Source organism: Protopterus annectens, chromosome 10.part0 (assembly GCF_019279795.1).
Source record: "Protopterus annectens isolate FY-2018-M chromosome 10.part0, PAN1.0, whole genome shotgun sequence".
Lineage (NCBI taxonomy): Eukaryota > Metazoa > Chordata > Ceratodontiformes > Protopteridae > Protopterus > Protopterus annectens.
The window spans coordinates 1,218,571,605-1,218,596,124 of record NC_056744.1 but is presented as its reverse complement, the minus strand read 5'-3'; the positions used below and the strand labels follow the sequence as shown (position 1 = coordinate 1,218,596,124).

At 43.2% G+C, this 24,520-nt stretch overlaps 1 protein-coding gene across 1 annotated transcript in view; it reads left to right on the top strand.

Moving 5' to 3' along the window:
* Window positions 1–16,793, top strand: part of ZYG11B (zyg-11 family member B, cell cycle regulator) — a gene marked incomplete in the record, with an annotated part of 797,045 nt that extends 780,252 nt beyond the window's left edge. Inside the window, 1 exon segment of the mRNA XM_044085958.1 lies at window positions 16,069–16,793. Within this exon segment, the coding sequence (XP_043941893.1) occupies window positions 16,069–16,277 (209 nt within the window).
* Between the last annotated feature and the right edge of the window lie 7,727 nt (window positions 16,794–24,520).

Below are 24,520 nucleotides of genomic sequence, written 5' to 3'. Positions count from 1 at the left end.
GCAGAATCAGTGTTGAGGGCCTTGGGTTCAATGGCGGCGACCATAGCGCTTCTTCCGTGCGCCTGATTACATATGAGAATTCTACAGTGGACACTAGCTGTACAATGGTCCCTGTTAGAGCTTCCATTGTCGTATCCAGTACAACTCAGTCGAGTCTGTCGGTCGTCCCTTCTATGGTGGATGTGTTCTCCGGATATCTTGGAGGGATGACCCTTTGTTCCAGCCCCCTGCCCAAGCCACAGTGACCATGGATGCCTCCCAACGCGGGTGGGGGGAGCATTGTTTGGGCAGGACAGTCCAAGGCCTGTGGTCCCCTGTAGAGACCAGCTTGCACATAAATGTTCTAGAGATGAGGGCGGTCCTTTTAGCGTTGCTGGCCCTTCCTGCCTTTCTTCCTCTGGGAACCATTGCAGTTCAGACATCTCAGTGATCTGGTATATCAACAGACAGGGAGGGACCAGATCTTACCCCCTTTGTCGCGACCCATGAGAGTGTGGGAATGGGCGATCTCCACCGGTCATTTTCTCATAGCAACGCACATTCCGGGACAGTCCAACATTCTAGCGGACAGGTTAAGTCGGACTCTTCTGATGCCTTATGAGTGGTCTCTGAATCTTTCAGTAGCAGAGCAGATCTTCCTGGAGTGGGGTCAGCCTTGCTGCAATCTCTTCGCATCTCCTTCCAAAGTGAAGTGCAGCGAGTTTTTTGCTCTGAACCCCCTGCCAGGGGATTCCCCCAGAGATGCTCTAGTCCATGCTTGGCCTCCTGGACTTCTGTATGCTTACTCTCCAGTACTTCTTATTCCGAAGTTTCTACAGAAAGCTCGTCGACTGGGGCAAAATGATCCTCATTGCCCCGTTTTGGCCTCTCCAGGTATGGTTTCCCTTCCTTTGGTCTCACCTTCTGGCTCCACCCTGGGTCTTGGATCCCATTCAGGATCTGATTTCACACCCATTGGGGGTTTCTCATCCAAACCTGGACAGTGTGAAACACAGCTTGGCTGCTCCAGTTCCCATGATTGCTAGGACTCCTGGATTATCCTCTTCAGTTAGGCCTATTCTTGTGGCTGCTCATAAGTGTTCAACCAGGAAGGTTTATCACAGCAAATGGAAACGTTTTTCCTTTTGGGCCTCTCAAAGGAGTTTAGACCCCTTCATGGCTCCTATCTCTGCCATTCTTGATTTCCTAGCCAATATTTTTCAACAGGGAGCTAGTTCTTCTACTGTCAAATTTCAATTGGCTGCCATTTCTCATTTTCATGTGGGTGAGAATTCTGCCTCACTAGCCTCCTCCAGACTGTGTAAAGCCTTTATTAAAGGGACTTTTCTGTTAACCCCCCCCCCCCGTCAAGGATCCTGTTCCCCCATGGGACCTTACTGTGGATGTTCTTCGTGTTTCACTGTTGCAGTCATCACATTTGGGATATCTGCCTGCAGGTAGCACTTAGTCGGCCCGAATACCAGAGTCTTAGGATTTCTGCATCAGTTGCTGTCACTTCTTCCATGACTTCAGGTCGTCAGGGGTATAAAACAGGCAGTCGACGCCATTACATCAGCTTTTCTTGCCAAGCGGGAGCCAGAAGCAGTTAACAAGTGCCGGTCAGCCACTACCTGAAATTTTCATTTGTTGAATTTGTAATCCTGAAGTCTTCTAAAGCTAAATACCCCACTGAGGATCTTTTTTTGTTGCTCTAACTGATGTCAGAAAAAGTTTGTCTTGCCTGTGGCAAGCAAATACCTCACAGAGATTTTCATTCTTACTGTGTTACCTGTCTAGGCCCAGACCATGACGGTCCTTGCTTTTGTTTTGTACCTTGTTTAATGCCCGAACTATTCGTCGTCGGGCTACCTTTGTCACTAAATTCTTTTGCTCTTGTTCTCTGTATTCTGAAATGGCTTCAATAAGCCCATCCGACTATCGATCTTCCAAAAAAAACGTAAAGATAAAGACAGAGACAGACCGCATATGTCCAAAACTGCCGACGGCGCTTCCATTAAGCTAGTCGCCAGTCCGCTGGTACTCGGTGAGGCGCCTTCACAGCCCCTGATGCCCACTTCTACAGATTCGCAGGCCTCTGCTGAGACCGATTCAGAGTCCAGTATGCCGCGAGATGTTTCTTTGACTATGGAACCGGCGGATGTCTCTACCTTGGATGGGTCCAGAGCCGGTATGCAGGCACCAGCTTCTGAGGGTGTATTCTGACCTACCGATGTTCGAATTAACTGACAACCTCGTTTTTAGCTAAAACTACCACGTTTCTGAGGCCCAGAGTATGCACTACGCCTAGAAAACCGACGATCAAAGCGCATGCTCAAGCTCCCATGCCGCAAAAACGAATGCTTAGAATGGCTGAAGACCTTATTACCCTATTAGGGGAAACCAGCCTTCCCCTGCTAAGAGACTAAGAATTGAGTTACTTTCTGATTGATTCTACAGACCAGGAGTCCGATGACTGAGGATTCTGGATTCTGATGCAGAGGAATCTATTCCCTCTGCCTCCCCTCCAGAGGACTTTTCTTTTGGTGAAATCTTGCATTCTTTAAGAGAGCATTTCCCCTGGGAATGCCAGGACTACCCTCAGTCCAAAAAGAGACTCAGAGAATTTTTAGAGTTGCCTCAGCACAGGCCTCTAGCTGTACCCCCTGTCCTGGATGTGGTAGATGATGTTTTTATGGAATCCAGTCTTACTCCAGATACTTTACCCCCAGCCCCTAGGAAACCTGACAGGTACTACAGAGTACCTGATTCCCACAAATTTCTGTTCAAGAGTCCTGCTGCGGATCCAGAGACCATTTCCCAGGGACCTAAAGGTATTAACGTTCTACAGCCAAAAATCCTACCCCTTCAGACAGGGATTGTACAGCTTTAGACAGATGGGGTAAAAAGGTATATACCTCTGCTACTCTTACCATCAGAGCTATGAATTGCCAGTTTCACATGTTGAAGTACCTGCAGCATATTATGAAACTAATCAAACAAAAAATAGTGTTACTTCCAGATTGTGCAGAAAATAAAGATTTACAAGAGCTAATGCATTCTGCAAACCAAGTTAGTAAACATACTTTGCAGTGTGGATTTGATGCCCTAGAAACATCATGCAGGGTTGCAGTCATTGGGTCTGTACTGAGAAGGCATGCATGGCTGAAGCAACAAATGTTGCCAGATCATGTCAAATCCAAATTACTAGATGCTTCTTTAAATAAGCACTGTGTATTTGGCACCAGCGCAGAAGAGGTTCTTAAAAAGATGGAAGAAAAAGCTAAATCCATGCAAACTGTTAAAGAATTCTTACAAGTGCAACCACCTAGATTCAGTAGGCATTGGCCTTTTAAAAACTGGACCTTTCCAGGCCTTCTCAGACCAAACCCAGGGGAAACAAGCCACCCAGACTACAGTCTCAGGGTATGCAGAGATCTAAACAATGGAGTGTTCCAACCTCAAAAACAGGGAGTGGTAAGCCGCCCCTTCATGGAAAAAGTTTACAATGACTTTTCAATTATCCTTCCCAGCCCTGCCCAATTACTTGTGCCCTTAGGAGGAAAACTTGCCCTTCATGCAAAAAACTGGAAGTCCATTACTCAGGAGAGATGGGTCCTAAACATTGTATCCCAGGGGTACAGATTCTACTTCCATATTCTGCCAACCCCAAGTGGGTTTCCAGACCTTCCTCCAAACAGTGGGCACAGGCTCAAAAGCAAGTACTTTCCCTGCTCAATATCAGAGGTATTCAGCCTGTTCCAATAGAACAAAGGGGGTAGGGTTTCTACTCCAGACTTTTTCTGGTGCCCAGAAAAGAGGTCTCTTGGCACCCAATTCTGGATCTATCAACTCTCAACACCTTTCTGGTGGTCCCAAAATTCAAGATACTTACCCTGCAACAACTTCTCCCCATGCTAGCCAGTGATGCATGTTTAGTCACTCTAGACTTAAAAGAAGCTTATCTGCACATCCCCATAAGGGAGCCTTGCAAAAAATATCCTTGCTTCAGGGCAGTTCTCTGCACTTCCCTTTGGCTTATCCTACTGCACCCAGAGTATTCACAAAGTGCATGGCTCCAGCCATTTCATACTGCAGGCAGAGAACTATCCAAATTTTCCCATACTTGGATGACTGCCTGATTCAGGCGGACAGTCAGGAATTGCTACTTCAGCACCTGGCATTGGTAAAAAGCCTTCTCACTTCATTGGGGTACACAATCAATGAAAAGAAATCACAACTGGTACCCAGTCAAAAAGATTGTATTCCTGGGAGCAAGCTTGGACACAACTTCCCAGATGGCATTTCTCCCTCAGAAAAACAGGTCTATCTGACAAACTACTTCAAACAAATGGCCACCAAAACCCAGCTATATCTGCAAGACAAATATTGCAAGCCCTAGGGTTCATGGCCTCATGTATTCTGCTAATTCCATATGCAAGACTGCATATGAGGAAACTTCAGTGGTACTTAAAAAGTCTTTGGTGCCAGCATTCTCAGGACCTGGAAACAGTCATTCCAATCATACCTTGTCTAAGGGCAGAGTTCCTTTGATGGGCAGAAGCATGCAGCCACAACAAGGGACTGCTTTTCACTCAACCCCTCGCCGCCCAAACCCTGACAACAGATGCATCAGACTATGCATGGGGGCTCACATGGCAGGAAAATGCATTCAGGGACACTGGAGCCCAGCCCAGATTCTCCTGCACATCAATCAGAAAGAGATGCTAGCTGTACAGAATGCTCTGACAGCCTTCAAATATCTAATCCTTCCAGGGCAACTGCTCATAACAGACAACACCACAGTTATGTGGTACATAAACAAGCAGGGAGGAACCCACTCTTACCCACTCTGCAGGTTAGCCATGGCCTTGTGGAAGACAGCCTTGAGTAACCAAGTGCATCTACAAGCTCAATTTCTGCCAGGCAAACAAAATTCACTGGCAGACAACTTGAGCAAAAATCTCCTAGACCCACACGAGTGGAAAGTGGAGCCCAACACCTTCAACCTTCTGATCCAGAGGTGAGGGACACTGGAGGTGGACCTATTTGCCTCCCCCGAGAACCACCAATTGAGCAAGTTCTGCACCAGGAACCCTCACAGCAAGGCCTGGAAGATGGATGCCCTATCCATTCATTGGGAAAACCTCTCTGTGTATGCCTTTCCCCCTCTGCCCCCCCCTCTCAAAAGTACTACAAGATAAAACAGGACAGGCCAAGGGCAATTCTTATTGCCCAGGACAGGCCTTGCCAGCACTGGTACCCACTCTTGCGCAGTCTGACAACAGTGCCACCCTGGTACCTTCACCAGACTCCTACCCTGCTGTCACAGCAGGAGGGACACATTTTGCATCCACAATTGCAATTCCTACTACTAGCAGCCTGGCTTATCCCCTGAATACTTCACCAGCAACCCTCAGCAAACAGCTGCTGGACGTCATTCTTGAAGCCAGAACACCTAGTACTAGGAAATCCTATGCTGAAAAGTGGAAAAGATATTGTTCTTGGAATCGGTCTCAAGGGAAGGACACAGCAGTGCCCTCCTTACCTTTAATGGATTACCTAGCAGAGCTACTCAACAGAGACCTATCCTTCTCCTCCATTAAGATTCATGCCTCTGCCATCTCATCTCATTATAATACTGAGCCGTTTCTATTTTCTCACCCTCTAATCAAACAGTTCCTGAGAGGGGCTAACAACTTAGGGCCCCGTAAGAGAGTACCCACCCCTGCCTGGGACCTTAACTTTGTACTGGAAAAGCTCACACTTCCTTCTTTTTTAAACCTGCAGCTTCAGCAGAGTTAAAATTCCTCTCTTGGAAAACAGCCTTGCTTTTAGCCATAACTTCAGCAAGAAGAGTCTGAGTTACAGGCACTAATGGGTGTGGAACCCTTAATTATTTTCCATGCTGACAGAGTTTACCTCAGGACTAACCCGTCCTTTATGCCTAAGGTAGTGTCCAGTGTGGCTCTAAACCAATCCATCCATTTACCTACCTTTTTCCCTAACCCTCAGAATAAAGGGGAAAGGATCCTGCACTCCTTGGACATGCACATACAGCTCGTGTTCTACCTTGACAGGACTAAACCCTTCAGAAAATCTGACCGGCTGCTAGTCAGCTTTGCTACAGGGGCAGAGGGTAAGGCCATTTCAAAGCAAACTATTTCCAAATGGATAGCACATTGCATCCATTTCTGCTACAAGTACCATGGAACACCTACCCCACAGGGGATCAGACCACATTCCACTAGGGCTACTACCACCTCTACAGCATTTCTCAGGAGAGTCCCTACCAGAGACATCCTGGAAGCTGCAACCTGGAGTTCTGTACACACCTTCACCAAGCATTACCATTTACCAATCTTTTCCAAATCCAGAGCTGGATTTGCTACAGCAGTCTTGCAAGGCCTACTAGCCAGGCCTAACACTTCTTCACTGCCTCCACCCTTCCTCAGCTTTGGGAATCAACCCAAGTGTGATGACTGCAACAGTGAAACACGTGAACATAGTACAGTTGTGTGCACTTACCATAAATGTAGATGTTCAAGTGTAATCACTGTTGCAGTCCTGGTTTCCCTCCCTCCAGCCCCCTGGCTTTCTCTATCTTTCTACCTCTCTGTGGCCATTCCTAATGGCATTGCTATTTACTTTTTACTGGTGGAGTTCCCCACCATATACTAGCTTCCTATTTATGGGGGCTGTTGACATTTGGAGCAAGAGAAACTGATGTAATGGCGTCTGCTGCCTGTTTTATACCCCTGACAACCTGACATCATGGAAGAAGCGACAGCAACCGACGCAGAAATCCTAAGGCTCTGGTAATTCAGGCTGACTGAGAGCTACCTGCAGGCAGATAACCCAAGTGTGATCATTGCAACAGTGAATACACTCGAACATCTACATTTATGATAAGTGTACACAACTGTACTTTATTCAAGCTCTGGTCGCTCCGCCTTTTAAACCCGCTGCAACCACAGATCTAAAATTTATCTTGGAAAACAGCATTTCTGGTGGCTATTACTTCTGCTAAAAGGGTTTCAGAACTGCAAGCCTTGTCCATCAAAGTTTCTTATATGATTTTCCACAAAGATAGGGTTTCCCTTCGGACCAGTCCATCTTTCCTTCCCAAGGTGGCATCACCAGTTAATATTAATCAAACCTTTAATTTACCTGTCTTCTTTCCTAACTTTGCTAACAAAATGGAATATAAACTCCACTTGTTGGATGTTCATAGACAGGTGTTTATTTACACAGGACCAAAATATCTGTAAATCCGATCAGCTGTTTGTGTCCTTTTATAAACCCTTTTTGGGTAAACCTATCTCCAAGGTCACTATTGCTAGGTAGATTTCTTCATGCATCCTTCAGGTCTATAAGGACAAAGGCATGTGTCCTCTGGACCTGAAAGCTCATTCCACTAGGTCCATGGCTACTTCTGCGGCCTTTTGGTCTAGAGTCTCATTGGATGATATTTGTTCTGCAGCTACTTTTTCCTCATCTCATACCTTTATTTCTCTCTACAAATTGGATTTGACTTCTAGAAGGAGAGCATCCTTTGGTTCCGCGGTGCTCCGGAATATCCTTCCTTGGGGGCCACCCAGGAGATTAGTCACTGGGGACTCTGTCCCACAGGTTGAAGACCAAATGAAGTAAACTACTTCAGATAAAGAAGTTATGTACTCACCATAACGTTCCATCTGAGTAGTTCTACTTCATTTGTCTTCTACCGTCCCTCTCTCCTTCCCCTGACCTTATTATATGTACAACCTGTTGGCTGCAGTTGTAGGTCATAGTGTTTTTCAGGTCGGGTTATTAGGATGAAGGTCAACAAACTCGATCTGGGGGTTGGAAGGTAGTAGAGGTGTATTATGGGTAAGGGGAGGTGCTTGGAGCTCAGACCATATGTTCTTCGTATTTCACTGTTGCAGTCATCACATTCGGGTTATCTGCTTGCAGTAGCCCTCAGGCGGCCTGATTGTCAAATTCTTGGGTCCTGCGTCGGTTGTCAAATTCTTGGGTCCTGCGTCGGTTGCTGTCTCATCTTCCGTAACGTCACGTAGTCAGGGGTATAAAGCATGCAGCAGACACTATTACATCAATCTTTCATGTCGTGCTGTGCCTGAAGCAGAAGCAGTTCGCAAGTGCTGGTTGGCCAACTCCTGAAATTTTCGTTTTCGAGTTTCAGAACTGAAGTCTTCAACTAAAGCTAAGTACCCCGTTGGGGAAACTTTTTCTTGCTCTAAACCGATGTCAGTAAAAGTCAATAATTGTATTACTTGTGGAAAGCAAATTCTGATGCAGAGGACTCTATTCCCTCTGCTTCCCCCCAGGGGATTTCTCTTTTGGTGAAACCTTGCATACTCTTAGGGAGCATTTTCGTTGGTAAAGCCAGGATTTCTCTGATTCTAAAAAGTGGCTTAGGGATTTCTTACTCCTGCCCCAGCACAGGCCTTTAGCTGTCCCTCCTGTACTAGCCATTGTTGATGATGCCTTTTTGGAATCTAGCTTGGCCCCTGACTCTTTACCTCCTGCTCCCAGAAAACCTGATAGATATTACCATTTCCTGACTCTCACATGTTCCTTTTTAAAAATCCTACTGCAGATCCTAAGACCATTTCACATGGACCCAAGTGCATTAAGGCTACTACTGCCAAAAATCCTAGCCCCTCTGACAGCGATTCCAGGGCGCTGGATAGATTGGGTAAGAAGATAATCACTTCTGCAACCTTGGATAGATGGGGTAAGAAGATATACACTTCTGCAACCTTGGCCCATTAGGGCCTTAAATTGCCAGTTTCATATGTTAAAGTATCAGCAGCATATTATGGGATTGCTTAAACAGAAAATTATGTTGATTCCTGATAGTGCTGAAAACAAGGATTTACAGGATTTAATGCATTCTGCTGAACAGGTTGGAAAACATACTTTGCAATGTGGTTTTGATTCTCTAGAGGCATCTTGCAGGGCTGCTGTCACTGGGTCTGTACTTAGAAGGCATGCTTGGCTTAAGGAGCAGTCATTGCCAGATCATGTTAAAGCTAAATTGCTTAAATCAGGACTGCCTGTTTGGCAACAAAGCAGAAGAAGTTCTTAAAAAGATGGAGGAAAAAGCTAAATCTATGCAAATTGTTAAAGATTTCCTACAAGTACAGCCTCCAAGATTTAGTAGGCATTGGCCCTCTAAGAAGTGGTCCTTTCCTGCCTCTTCTAGGCCTTCTCAGTCCAAACCCAGAACCAGAACACCCAGGCTTCAGTCCCAGGGTATGCACAGGACTAAGTAGTGGGGGGGCTCCCACTTCCAAATCAGGGAGTAGTAAGATTCTCCCCTATGGTAAACTGTCTCAATGACTTAATTTTAAAACTTCTAAGCACTTCTCAACTGACTGCTTCTTTAGGGGGAAAGATTGCTCTGCAGGCAAAAAACTGGGAACTCATAACCCAGGACAAATGGGTTTTAAATATAGTTTCCCAAGGATACAGATTTCACTTCCGCACATTACCAACCCCAAACGTTTGGCCAGATCTACCCACAAATCAGTGGGCAGAGGCTCAAAAGCAAGTACACTCTCTCTTAAGCATAAAGGCTATTCAAACTGTACCAGAAGAGGAAAAGGAAGGGACAAGGTTTCTACTCAAGACTTTTCCTGGTACCCAGAAAAGACAACTCATGGCATCCTATCCTGGACCTTTCTATCGTAAACACCCTTTTGGAGATTCCAAAATTCAAGATGCTTACTCTTCACCAGTTACTTCCTATGCTAGGCAATGATGCCTGGTTGGCAACACTGGATTTAAAGGAAGCCTACCTGCACATCCCAATCAGGGAATCTTGCGGAAGATACCTACGCTGCAAAGCAGGCTACATGCACCATCAGTTCTCTGCACTGCCCTTTGGCTTGTCTACTGCGCCCAGGGTATTCACAAAGTGCCTAGCTCTAGTCATTGCATTTTGCAGGCAAAGAAATATTCAAATTTACCCATACCCGGACAGTTGTCTAATTCAGGCAGAAAGCCAGGACATACATTTGAATCATCTGGCATTTGTACAAAAGGTGTCAACTTGTCTGGGGTACATCATAAACAAAAAGGAATCACATCTGGTACCCTGTCAACAAAATATTTTCCTGGGAGCAAGCTTGAACACAACTTCCCAGATGGCTTTCCTCACGCCAGAGAAACAAATTCATTTGACAACTTACATCAGACTAGTGGCCACAAAAACCCTGCTATCTGCAAGGCAAATACTGCAACCCTTGGGGTTCATAGCCTCGTGCATTCTACTAATTCCATATGCAAGACTGCGTATGAGGAAACTACAATGTTTTCTAAAAAGCCTATGGTGTCAACATTCTCAGGATCTAGAAGCAATGATTCATATCATACCTTGCCTATGGTTAGAATTCCTTTGGTGGGCAGAGGGCTGCCACCAAAACAAGGGACTACTATTCTGTCTACCCCCTACTGCCCAAACCCTAACAACAGACACATCAGACTATGCATGGGGGGGGGGGGGTTCACCTGGTAGAGAAGTACATTTGGGGCAAATGGAACCCAAGTCAAATGCACCTGCATATCAATCAAAAAGAAATGTCAGCTGTACAGAATGCTCTGACAGCCTTCAAGGACCACATTCTTCCAGGACAATTAATGGTAAAGATGGACACCACCACTGTTATGTGGTACATAAACAAGCAGGGGGTACCCATTCTTACCCCCTCTGCAGACTAGCCATGGCTCTGTGGAACACAGCCTTGAGCTACCAAGTGCATCTACAGGCTCAATTCCTGCCAGGAAAACTAAATACACTTTCAGACGAACTAAGCAGAAATCTCTTGGACCCACACGAGTGGAAACTAGAAACAAAGACTTTCAACATGTTGATCAACAAATGGGGGAGCCCAGATATAGACCTGTTTGCCTCCCCCCAGAACTACCAATTGGACAAATTCTGCACAAGGACTCCCACAAACAAGCTTGGAAAGGGGATGCTCTGGCCTTCAGCTGGAAAAATCTATCAGTTTATGGCTTTCCTCCTCTGCCTCTCCTCTCCAAAGTATTACTAAAGATCAAACAGGACAAACAACGGATGATACTGATTGCACCAGACTGGCCACGCCAACACTGGTACCCCCTCTTGCGCAGTGTGTCACAGCTAGCCCCATGGCACCTGCCTCAGACCCCTACCCTGCTGTCACAGCAGGAGAGCCAGATTCTGCACCCCCAGCTTCAAACCCTGAACCTGGCAGCCTGGCTAATTACCTTATCTCTCTGTTACCATCCCTCAGTAAACAAGTGTTGGATGTCATTTTGGAGGCTAGGAGGCCTAGTACTAGAAAATCTTATGCTGAAGAATGGAAAAGATTCTGTGCCTGGAACCAAACTCAAGGGATGGCCACAGCAGCGCCCAATTTTACCTCAGATTCTTCAATACCTACCTGAGATGCTTCACAAGGGCCTTTCCTTTTCCTCCATCAGCCAATTCAGCTCATTACAACACAGAACCACCCCTCTTTTCAAACCCACTGCTCAAGCAGTTCCTCAGAGGGGCCAAAAACTTAAGACCACCCAGGAGAGCCCCAACTCCAGCCTGGGACCTTAAATTTGTATTGGAAAAACTCACTCTTCCTCCTTTTGAGCCAGCTGCAAGTGCAGAGTTAAAATTCCTTTTTTGGAAAACAGCTTTCCTTTTAGCAATCACTTCAGCAAGAAGGGTATCTGAATTACAGGCCCTTATGGCAGTGGAGCCTTTCATAATTTTTAATGCGGACAGGGTGTCCCTCAGGACCAATCCCTCTTTCATGCCCAAGGTGGTATCCAATGTGGCTCTTAATCAATCCATTCATTTGCCAACCTTCTTTTCTAACCCACAGAACAAAGGGGAACGGATACTGCACTCCTTAGATGTGCACAGACAACTTAGATTTTACTTGGACAGGACTAAACCTCAAAGGAAATTTGAACAACTGCTGGTGGCATTTGCTGCAGGGGCAGAGGGGAAGGCTATTTCAAAGCAAACCAATGGATAGGCCATTGCATACATTTCTGCTATAAGCACCATGGAAATCCTATCCCACAGGGGATTAGACCCCATTCAACCAGGGCTGCATCTACCTCTACAGCCTTTCTCAGAGGTGTCACTACCAGAGACATCCTAGAAGCTGCTACCTGGAGTTCTGTACATACTTTCACCAAGCATTACCATTTGCCAATTTTCTCTAAATCCAGAGCTGGCTTTGCCACTGCAGTCTTGCATGGCCTTATAACTGGTCCTAATGCTATCTGAATTTCTCCTCCCATCCTTAGCTTTGGGAATCTACCCAAATGTGATGACTGCAACAGTGAAACATGAAGAACATAGTACAGTTGTGTACACTTACCATAAGTGTAGATGTTCAAGTGTATTCACTGTTGCAGTCCTGGTTACCCTCCCTCCAGCTCCCTGACTTCTTTTGGCTATACCTCTATTCTCCTTTACTATGCTTAAAAGCTTTTTGGTGTATTTGCTTTTTTGTTGGCGGTATAACCTTGAATATATATATATTTGTTTCCCATTAAGGGGGCACCTGACATCTGGGGCAAGAAAAACTGATGTAATGGCGTCTGCTGCATGTTTTATACCCCTGACGTCACAGAAGATGAGACAGCAACCGACGCAGGACCCAAGACTTTGATAATCAGGCCGACTGAGGGCTACTGCAAGCAGATAACCCAAATGTGATGACTGCAACAGTGAATACACTCAAACATCTACATTTATGGCAAGTGTAAACAACCGTACTATGCTAGTGAAACTGCCTGCTTGGATCTGATACGGATCCGGTATCTCACAGGTTGAAGACAAATGAAGTAGAACTACTCAGATGGAATGTAATGGTGAGTACATAACTTCTTTTTTTCATACATTAAACCAACTTTGCTCCTTGTCTACTTTTAGATTCTGCAAAGCATTTATGAAGAGTATTTTTTTTGCTGAGACCACCCACTAATAATCCTTCCCCACCACAGGACCTCACTGTTGTACTGCAGAGTTTGACTCAAGGACCGTTAGCCAGCAGCTATTAATGACTTGAAGTTTTTGTCATGAAAGATTATCTTTTTAGTAGCCATTACTGTAGCAAAGAGAATTTCTGAACTACAGGCATCATCTTTCAGATCTCTGTACATAATCTTTCAGAAAGACAGGGTTTCACTACATACCAGTCCCACTTTTATCCCTAAAGTAGACATGGAAAACAGTATTAACCAATCCATTCAGTTACAGGTATTTTTTTCCTAAGTTTGCCAACAAAAGAGAGTATATTGTACATCTCCTTGATGTTCATAGAAAACTGCATTTTTATTTGCATAGAACAAAGCAGCACTGGAACTCAGACCAATTGTTTATAGTCTTCTGTGCTAACAAGCTAGGCCGAGTGGTGTCTAAAATCACACTAGCCAAATGGATCACTATCACCTTCATTTATTCTCAGAGAGGCTTAAAACTGCCTCGACCTCCAGGAGCGCATTCTTCTAGATCTATGGCTACCTTTTCTGCCTTTTCATCCAAGATTTCCATCGATGATATTTGTGTGGCAGCCACCTGATCAAACAACCACACCTTTGTTGTGCACTACAAATTGGATATTGTGTCTAGGAGCAGGACTTCCTTTGGCTCGACTGTACTCTGGCACATCCTTCTATGAGGGCCACATAGGAATCACGTAGCTGGGGAATCTGACCCAAATTTGAGGAGGAATGAAGAGGACAACATCAGATTATAAAGTTATGTCTTACCATAACTTGTCATCTCTATTGTCCATCTTCATTCCTCCTCACCTTCCCACCCAGCCATCCCCCTGCCTTATTCTTCAAGAGGATCTATGGAAGATTGCAGGACTCTTGGGTCCTATGTCTGAGCCTCACTTACCTTTCTTTCTGTCCTGGTTTCTGATGTTTGTTGAATCAGCAAACTCTGTCTGAGGTGTAGGGGTGGGTGTAGTGCATTATTGTTAAGAGGGAGGAGTGTGAGAGTCTGATCGAAGTCTGGAAAATGTGGCTGAGTCAGATCAGAGGATCGGATCTGGTACCCAGTCACGAGAAGAAATGAAGATAGACAGCACAGATGCCAAGTTATAGTAAGACATAACTTTTTATTTTTTGTTTTATGGTGGTGAGTACCCTGTTTTCCAGAATACGCTCATGTTGGGGGAAGTGATATAAATAAGAACACTGAAGTGACTTGAGCATCATTGTGGTAGTTTCTCCCAGTGATAATACAGTGGTGTATGGTATTCAAATTGAGCTTTCTACATAAATAAAACAAATTTAATAGGATCCAGTTTAAGCCATCAAACAGAAGGAGCTTTAATTAATCTTAGATGTGGCATGCTGTTTTAGGTAGATTTGGAATGGTTATTCCCTCTCTGTTTCTCTTTGAATTTCTTTTTATTAATTTGTTAACTGAGTAGACCCACTAGACTCAAGTGCCAGTTTTTCAAGGAAGAACTGGGAGTACTGTACAATAAAGTGGCTTGCTCAGAGTCACACATCATGCAGTGTGCAGATGAAAACTGAGGGAATCAAACACAGGACAACAGGATGAACATTGTTACTTCATTGCCTTATTCCTGTCTGCAAAACTGTAAGACTTTTTTTTTTTAAATCACACATGTAAGGTTGTGGAACTGGAGTAAAGAGACCAGGTTTCTGTCCAGTGTCAAATTTGGTTGCAGAAGGTGTGGCAGTACTACACTAGGAAGCTTAGGCAAGGTACTTTTAGATGGGTCAGGAAATGGGAATGACGTACAGTTTGGGCATAAGAAGACTCAAGTGACCATTACTAGATCTCCTTTTCAGGAAGATGGTGTGAGTTATTACTGTAGCTGGATATTCCAATGGAAACTGTAAAGTGGTGCCAGCCGAATAAGATCAGCAGTAGGGAGGGGCATAACTCTCAACCTCTTGGATCAAAAATAAGGGATAGAGCACCATAATCAAGGGCACTTTTTTAAATACTATTCCAGCTGCCTTAGTAAGTATACAAAGTAATAAGATTTGCATAAGTGTGCATTTTATGATGATTAACAATTCTAGAAAGCTAATGTCTTGTGTTATTTACTTGATGTAATCTGTAGTGAATTGTCAGAACATCACACGTTATAAGAGAAACAGCAAAAATTTTGACGTAAAATCCGTGATAGTTGAGAACTTTGAGAGGAGTGCACAAGTGTTTGGAACAGACGCCATACAGCTGTAAATGTGATGCAATGCCTAAATGTAATTATGTTTGTATATGAAGATTTCATCTTTTTTTATACCGGTATTTTGTTATATTTTATTATATTCCCTTGCCTGTATTCTCTTTCATGGTCTGAATTTGGAACTGGTCCATTTGGATCAGTGTTCTACTCTAAGTAACAAAAAAAAATAAAATACATGAGACATCGCTACATGCTTTGTACTGGATTAGAGTCTGTTTACCCATCCACTTTCCACACTCCCTGCATTAAAAAATAAACCTGGTGTACAGCCTTAGAGATGCTGTAATCCTCTTCAACTTCCACTGAGATAGTAAAGTGCACAGAGGGCTAGGACAGGATAGCTGTGGGGCTATGCTGATCAAGGTGAAGAGACTTGGGGATCGAGGATGGGTGCCAGTAGCAGTCTGTTATGAGAGAATAGCTCCCAGAACATTATTTTTTTAATCAAGAAATATCTTTATTGAATTATCAGTTACGATATAGGCAATCATACATTTAAATTGCAGAACATTATTGTGTGAAAATGAAAGTAGGAGGAGGGTTGCAATAGGTAATTAGGAGAAGCAGCAGAGGACTGGTAGGAAGAAGCATCTAAAAGGTAGAAGGCACCCAAGATATGAATAGCATTCACTGGAAATTAGTAAAAATCTATTGCACCATTGTGCTGTAGGATTATGTGTTGTTTGGCTTTGACATTGTGTACCTGAAGATGCTGAAAACCCTTGTTGGTTATATTTGGCCTTAAATATAGTTTAACTTTATCACCAGAAGCAGTAGAATTAGATATCAGATTGTTACATTGCTACAAAATTATCTGACAGTAATATTTAAAAGGCTTTGTTTTGTTTTTCAGCTTCAAGGTACTGCAGCATGCTGATTGAAGAAGGTGGCATGCAGAGGCTACATAGCATTCGAGATAGTCCACAGACTGATCCAGATGTTCAGAAAATTACTGTTGCTATTCTTGAAAGCTTAGAAAAACATATTGTACGTCATGGGGCATTGCTTCCTTGTAAAACCCAGAATTACCCAGATCAAACTAGTTTTAAGGGCTTCAATTAAAAAAGAAAACTAATTTATCATTTAATGTAAATTTTATATGGCAAGACTGTGTGTACCACTATGTGAATCCACTGAGAGATAAAGCACCCAGATCTTGTTGCTGTACAAACAGTGATGTGCATCAGATGTAGGTAATAAGGCAAGTATAGTGCTGGGATTGTTGGCAGCATAGAGATGTACCATGACAAAGAAGAGTTGGGTTTGAATATATTAAGTCTGCCACAAGTCTAAGACAGAATTGCTGCCTTAGTATTGCCTTTGGGGGAATATTTACAGTGCTTTTCATAAATGGGCTGACATTGAGAGAACTGAAAAGTGACTTGAGTTTTCTCTGTAAAATGGAACTTTTGGCATTTAAAAAATGCTCCAGTATCGTAACTGTAGAATTACAGTATGTTTTGCACATTTAAAATGATGTAATTGCCATTTATTAATTGGAAATCACTGGTGTAATCTGACAGCTTTAGGAATGTATATGCATTGTTTTCAACTTTTAAAGATGGATTTTAACACTGATTTTTGGGACTGTCATATTTAAAAGCAATACTGTAGTACTGAAAAACTGCCAGTCAGAATGTTTTGTCATCAGTTTCAATTCTGGTGTTTAGCTTGGTATTTTCTATTATAAAACTATTCATCACACTTAATCTCCCTGATTAGCTGCAGTATATGATACTGTTTTTATTGGTATAGAAAACATATTTTTTACAGTGTACAAGGCAAGTCAAACAAAAGCTTAACAGTGATTAGCGCTCTTTTTATCCATGAGTAAATCCTAAAGTTACTCACAGAAAAAGGACTTGGCAGTAACATTTGTAGGACTGTTTTAGTTACAGGAAGAAAAATAACCATGTCACACTTGATCTGCTTTTTTATCACCCCTTAGAATCACACAGTTTGCACCTACACTATCCCCAGCACCCAAGTCAGGCATTTTGCATGAAATGCACCTTTTATTTTCCAGGAGGAGTGCTTTCCACTTTCCATGTCTCATTGAGTGGTGTTGAAATCACTTGCAGATGATTTTCCAAAATTGTATGCATTTGTCAAGAAACTTTTGAAATGCTATATCTCTAACTCACTGTGGTGCAGCAGTTAGTATTTTGCCTCATAGCGCTTAGATCTTCATTGTGCTTCTTGGGATGTCTTTTACTGGGGGCTTGGTATGCCCCCCCCCCCAGTATCTGCATGTTTTGACCAGGTGCTCAAGTTTCTTCTTAAATACCAAAGGCCACACCTCAGGCAAACTAGTGAATCATGTTTCATTATTCCATCCAATCTGATTATTGAGTACCAAGCTGCTTGTTTGATTCTGATCTGGCCATTAGCATGGACTACACTGTTTCAAGCCTTTTCAAAATCTTTCCTGTAGTCCCCTATGATCTCTCCCTTCAGATCTCATTTGCCACCATTGTGAATGATCAGTCGACAGCTAAGAGCTAAGTGCTCAGTGCTCCTTCAATTTCTAATTATTATTTTTTCTCCTTGTGCTGATTTCAGTGTGTGCTAAATTTTATACATACTATATTTACTTTCTCTACAAATATAATTGCAGATATATCTCAACTTCCTGTTTTATTCCCTCAACAACTTCTTGGAGCATGAGCAGTAAGCCTAGTATCTTCTCTGTGTTAAAAAAAGTAATAGAGTTTTCTTTATTTTTCTCTGAATTCCTCTCTCTAGGTTTTGGTTGAATTCTGTTTAGAGGTATACAAGACATTTAAAATGTGCAGCAAGTGCTGACATAAAATCCCTCCCCAAAATGGACATAATTTTGTGTGGTTTGTTTGGAGCTGGAGCATTTAAATGTGAATTTTTCAATTTGTGAGGGTTTTGGACCTCTGTTCTTAGCTGACGGGGAACAACTTGATTATTAAAGGATTACTACTAGCAGATACTGCAGACAAGTAAGAGAAGAAGGAAATAAATTGAATAAATAAATAAAGCTGATGAGGCAGGTTCTCCTCCTTCACCCTCAAAGGCATCAAGAAGAGAGTATTCTCTGTCAGTGGCACTGACATGTACAAGTCTCCTGTTCTGGTGATTATAGTGATCATGGATAAATCTCCTTCCAAACCTTTTTTGCAGACATTCATTGGAACAGGAATTGTGATGTTTATGATATCTAGAACACCATCTACTATTAATTTAAGCTTTGTGTGTTTTTTCAAAACACAACCAAAGCAGATTGGGAGCCCATGATGTGTGCATTGGGTATCATCCCATCAGCCTCTGTTTCTAGGGCAGACTGGGTTGACCCCTCCCTTCACCTCTTTCAGTTCCTTCCCCATTTCCAGTATCTGTGCTAGTGGGCCCCAGCATTGTCTTATCAACTTGATCCTGTCGAATCAGCTTCATTAGGTGTTAACACCATTGGTGTCAAATAGGTCATGGACCCGAGTGCTTCACATTGAGACATAGGTACCTTCCTGTCTGACAAGGTTTGAACCATTCTCTCTGTCCAAGTCCTTGGTGTTATAGCTGTCGGTTCCAGTCTCTGTCTTGAGGCCTTCTGGATCCATGGTGTTGAGGCTCCTTTATTCAGCACTACTCCCTTCTGTTTCAGCGGGAGAGGAGGCGGTTCCAGTGGGTGGTTCTTCATTGCCAATCGATTCTGAATCCATCTTTGCTGCAGTGGAGAGAGAGAGAGAGAATGATAGCCTCCCCACATAGGCTAAAGACAGGACTTCTGTCGGTACCAGCTCCACCCTGTGATATCGTTCTGTCCATACTTCAGCCCATTCATCATGATTCCCAGTGACAAAGCAGAGTAGTAAGCTTTGGGGAATCACAAGTTCCTGCTGAGTCTTCTGGAGACTTCAACTACTGTCAGACAGTTGATCTCCAGGAAGAAATCGTGTAAAAGGAAACACGCTGACTCCCCTTTGGAGTTGCTCACATCAGACACTGACTTGGCGAAGTCCTAGAATTGATGAGACAGAGAGGATCTTAGCCATCAGAACTGCCCTGTCAGGATGAGCGAGTGTTCTTCAGCTCTGTACTCTCTACTACTTGGGTGGTCCCACCTGCAGAGATAGTCTCATACATTTGGTTGCCAGGCGGGTATGGCAGGAACCAATACTGTTAATGTGATATCCTGCAAACTAGATACAGGTTTTCTGTCTTCCTAAAAGCAGGCTGTATTGGATGAAAGGTCCTCTGGTTGATTGTATTGTTGCTGCAGCCACCAAAAAGAAATTAACTGATGAGTTTATTTGTCCATCCCCCAAGTAAAGAATCCAGGGTGATTCACACAATTGGAAATCACACCTACACATCAGGCACTTTTGCTCTGAGTGCATTAAAATTACTTAAAACACCTACCTATGTTGCTTTCAAGGGGACCTATCTAAACAAACAGAGGATACCTTAAGATAGCCCATCACACCGGAGTCTACTAAATAATTGCAGGGCACCCGACTATAATGTTTAATGTAACAAATGTCTTCATGCATCTGTTTCAAAAGACAGCCAATGGAGCAGCAAGGGTGGCAAGCACTGGCATAACCCACAGGCAACATGTATTGCTCTATCTGAATGATTCTGTAGACAACTTCAAGGCATCCTTTATCCATGCCACCTTTGACAGATCTAGACGTTTTGGTCCTATGATAAAATAAAAGCTAATAAGATGCTAACAGCATGGAAAGGCGCTGTCTGCCATGGGAGTTGAATTTGCTAACCCTCAGATATCCTATAACAGAAATCAGAAGAGTTCCAGATCCCTTTACTTTTAGAAATTCCAACATTAATCCTTTGATCCCTTCTTAGGGATGGCTGTGGCAGATGAGGTCCCTTTAATGGATGCTAACCCTGTGGAAGGAGAGGTCTGAAGGGCCCAGGGTACAGAGTAGTCTTTTCAGGGATACAAAATCAGCAGCCATGAATGCTTGCTTAACTCCCTATCTCTGGCAGCAATTGGGAGGCATTTATCTCTCCACCCTGCTTACATGGTTGAGCATCATACAGGACAACTGGGTGCAAAAATCATATCCATTTACACAAGAAGCACCAGATACAAACCACCATTACCAGATGTCTCACCACTCAAGAAGTGTCCATCCTCCTTCAGTAAAGGATTATTCGGGAGGTCCCACCAGACCAGAAAGTATCCAGAATCTATTCATGGTTCTTAGCCCTGAAAAAGAGTAAGGACTTCAAACTACTTTTAGATCTCTTAAACCAATATGTAAAAGACTTCCCTCAGAATGGTTACCATGTCAGTAATTTTGTCATGTTTGAAGGCAAAGTGAAGGCAGTCCAGAAGGTCCATCCACTTCTCAGTTCAGACTTTGTACCATCATCAGTCCCTGTCAGCCTGGTTGATCATAGTAGATGTGGGTCTCAGGGCAGCATCCATAATCTTGGTTGAATATGCCAGATTACACGAGAATCCTTCACTGGAAGCTGTTCACTCAGTGGTCTCAAGTAACATACTGTCCTTCATGCAGTGCAGGGATTATCTAAAGTGGTGGGTGACCTCCCTAGTAGTTCACATAAGAAGACCTTTTGTAACACCCTGTCTGTGTACAGTAGTAACCATGGATGCTTCTCCTTTGGGTTGAGTGGCATTCAAGGGGAGGAGTTTGTGAACAGTCAGAGGCCTGTGTTTACATCAACATTCTGGAGATCAGAATAGTCCTAGAGCTGCAGAAAGTTCAGTACCTGTTACCTCCAGAACTGATAGCTCTACATTGAGTCAACATATTAGTGTTGTGTTACATTATCAAGCAGGGAAGAACCAAGGCCTGTGTTCTGTACAGGGAGACTATATGAGTATGACAGTGGACCTTATATTCAGGTTCCTTTCTAGTGGCAATGCACATACCAGGGAAAGTCGGCTGATAAAGCTGACAAGCTCATCAGGTCACTAATAATGCCACATAAGTGGTCCCTCAGTCTGGCAGTGGTTGAAAAAGATTTTCGGTCACAGGTGGCAGCTTGCTACAACTTGTTTGCCTCTCCCACCAAGTGCAGAGAAGGTGCTTTGCCCTAATTTTCCCCAAAAGGGAGTCACCAAGAGATGCTCTAGTCTTTCAGTGGCCTTCCAGTCTTCTTTACAACTTTTCTCCTCTTCTCCTGGTATCAAAATTCCTACAGGAAGCATCTAGCTGCAAATTAGAGATATTTCTCATTGCTCCGTATTAGCCCAGAATATCTGTTTTCCCCTGCTCAAGCCTCATTTGAAGAAGTCCCAGTGACTCATAGATTCAAAACCAGATCTTTCACACCCATCTTGACAGTCTCATCTGGACCTCCTCAATTTCAAGCTAACCACATGGTTTCTTCAGTTACAGTAATGGCCGTACAGTACTGTTTGTTTAGAGAAAGTTGTTCATATTTTATATGTTTATCAGAAGCAATCTACTCAAAAGACTGACAAAAGTAAATGGAAAGGTCTTTCAGTCAAGGTTTGGATCTGTATTCCACTTCCATTGCAGATGAAGTACAGTTTCTTCTCCACCATGTATGACACAAGATCCAGCTACTATGCCATTGAATTGCAATTAGCTTCTATTTCATATTTTCACCCTGGATACCAAAACTCAACCCAGACCTCTTCAAATTATGCAGTGCCTTTCTCAGAGGAGTAGTTCATCCTTATCCAGCAGCTAAGGGCCCTACTCCTCCATGTGACCAAAACTCAGTCCAGGAAGCCACCATTTAAATCAGTTTCTTCTGCAGACCTAAAGTTTTTATCGTGAAAAATTCTGTTTTTTGACCACTGTCACCTCATTTAGAAGAATTTCAGAACCGCATGCATTGTCTTCCACTACCCCATATCTCATTTTTCACAAACGCAGTTACCTTAAAGAACCAGTCCAACTTTTGTTACTAAGGTGACATGAGAGTGTAACCTTTACCAGTCCATAAACTTTCTGTTGCTCATTCCTAATCATTCTAACAAGGGTGAGTGTCTGTTGCACACCCTGGATGTCCACAGACATCCTAGAGAAACTTTCAAAAAGGGCACACAGTTGTGCATTTCCTTTGCATTTAACAGACTGGACACAAACATCTCCAAACACTGTCCAGATGGCTGTGATGTTTATTTTTTCTACTCTTAACAACAGTAAATTGTTACATTCAAAACCAAAGGCTCATTATGCGAGGTTATGGCAACTTCCACTGCCTTTTTTAAAGAATTCATCCATAGATGACATAAGAGCAGCAGTAGCAATGGTCAACCATACACACCTTTTTCAAACACAATAAATTGGACATCATTTCTGAACAACAGCCTCATTTGAAGCTTCGGTTCTGAATGATGTCCTGTCATGATTTCACCCAAAATATCAGGTAACTTGGTATTCTGTCCCAACAGTCAGATCAGATGGACTGATGAAATAACATAAGGAAGGTATGTACTTATCATAATGTTTGATCCTTTTCATCAAAGTCTATCCGATACTACATCCCTCCTTCCATCCCCCCTCCAAATTGCAACTTTCCCAGCATAAGCTTATAAGTCACTTTTACAGTTTCTCCTAGTATTTTGGTCACTAGGCAGCAAACTCTATATAAAGGGAGAAGTGCCCAGAGGATTTGGGGAATGTTTGAAGGACCTTGATGCACTGGAACACTAGCTAATGGCTGGATTGAATATGATGGGTGGCTCTGCACCAAACAGTTGTGTTGGACTCTTGGATGAAAAGGATCCCATGTTATGGTAAATGCATAAGTTACACTTCTCAAGTCTGTGGGTCTCAGGTGCTTCCATCCCCAAGTACACCATGTTTCACCCAAGAATACTTTAGTGGATGCTTTCAGTACAGTAGTCACAACAGACTACCCTTCATGCATAATATGTTTAACTCAGACTTGCAGGAGTCTGCTTCACCAGCTTCACACAAAAATACGATTTGTGACACCCACTCCACCAGCAACAGTGACCTTTTTAGGGTGGGTGGTATTTCAAGGGGAGGATGGTCCAAGGAGTTTGGAATCAATCAAATCAACAACTTGTAGATAAGGATAGTACTCCAAGTGTTACAGGAAGTTCAGAACCTTTTGCCTTCAGAAGTGATAACTATGCAGTTGGACATGTCCATACTGTGATATATCAATAAGCAGGAAGGAGTCAAGTCCTTTCCTCTCTGCAGGGAGCTGGGAGAGTATGACAACAGGCATTAAATTTGGATCACTTTCTGTTAACAGTACACATATCAGGGAAGGCCAGCTGGGTAGCAGATTACTCACGAGTAGTCCCACATTCCACTAGTGCAGACAGATCTCTGCTGATGCCTCATGAGTGGTTCCTAAATCCATTAATGACTCAAGAGATTTTCAACCACTGTGGCCAGCCTTGGTACAGCTTGTTTGCTTCTCCCACCAGCTCCAAGTGCACAAGCTATTTTGCCCTAATTTCCCCAGAGGAGATATTACCAAGTAATGCTCTAGATAGTCAGTGTCCTATCTTCCCCTAATAACAAAGCTCCCACAGAAAGTTTCAACCAGCAAATGAGAAGTAATCCTCATTACTTCATACTGACCCAGTCTAATCTAGTTCCCCCTACTTAGACCTCACTTGAAGAAATCCCCATAGCTTATAAGAAATCCCCATAGCTTATAGATCCAAAATCAGATTTCCTTTCACAATGGTTTAGGCAGCTTAATTGAAGCCTTCTTAATCTCAACGTAATGCCATGGTTTCTCCAATTCCCGTAATGGCCAGATAATATTCTTTGTAAGGGTTGCTGCTGAGGGTATGTAACAGCCATTCAGCTTCAAAAGCTTTCAGGGCACCATCCATGCTCCCAAACTGTAATGACTAAAAGTCAGGTTTGAGTGCCAAGCCTTTCAGTGCTTTCATGCTGCAGAAGAGAGTACACTCCTCTGTGGGCTTTCAAGGATTTATGGTCTGCTGTCATTCCATTTCTGGGCAGATAAATTCTCTTTGGGGAGAAAAATCTTTCCACTTTACTTTTTATGACAGAAATTTTTTGAAAAGGTAATTAAGATAGGAGAAAGTGTTTCAAATGACTGTTGTGTGAGTTTTGAACACTTAAATAGGAGCATTACTTGTTTTAATTTTATGGCAAAAAGTTGTTGAAACTGATTTTAAACTGTTTTTTTCTGTGGTAAAATGTATTATACTTTTGGGGCCTGAGGTAAGTGTTTAACATGCATTTTACTATGTTTTAACAGAGAAAATTTACTTTTTTTTTACAACTTACCTGTTTTACTAACCATTGCTGCCAAACATTTCCTCAGTTCTTCTTTCTTCCAACCATAAAAAGAAG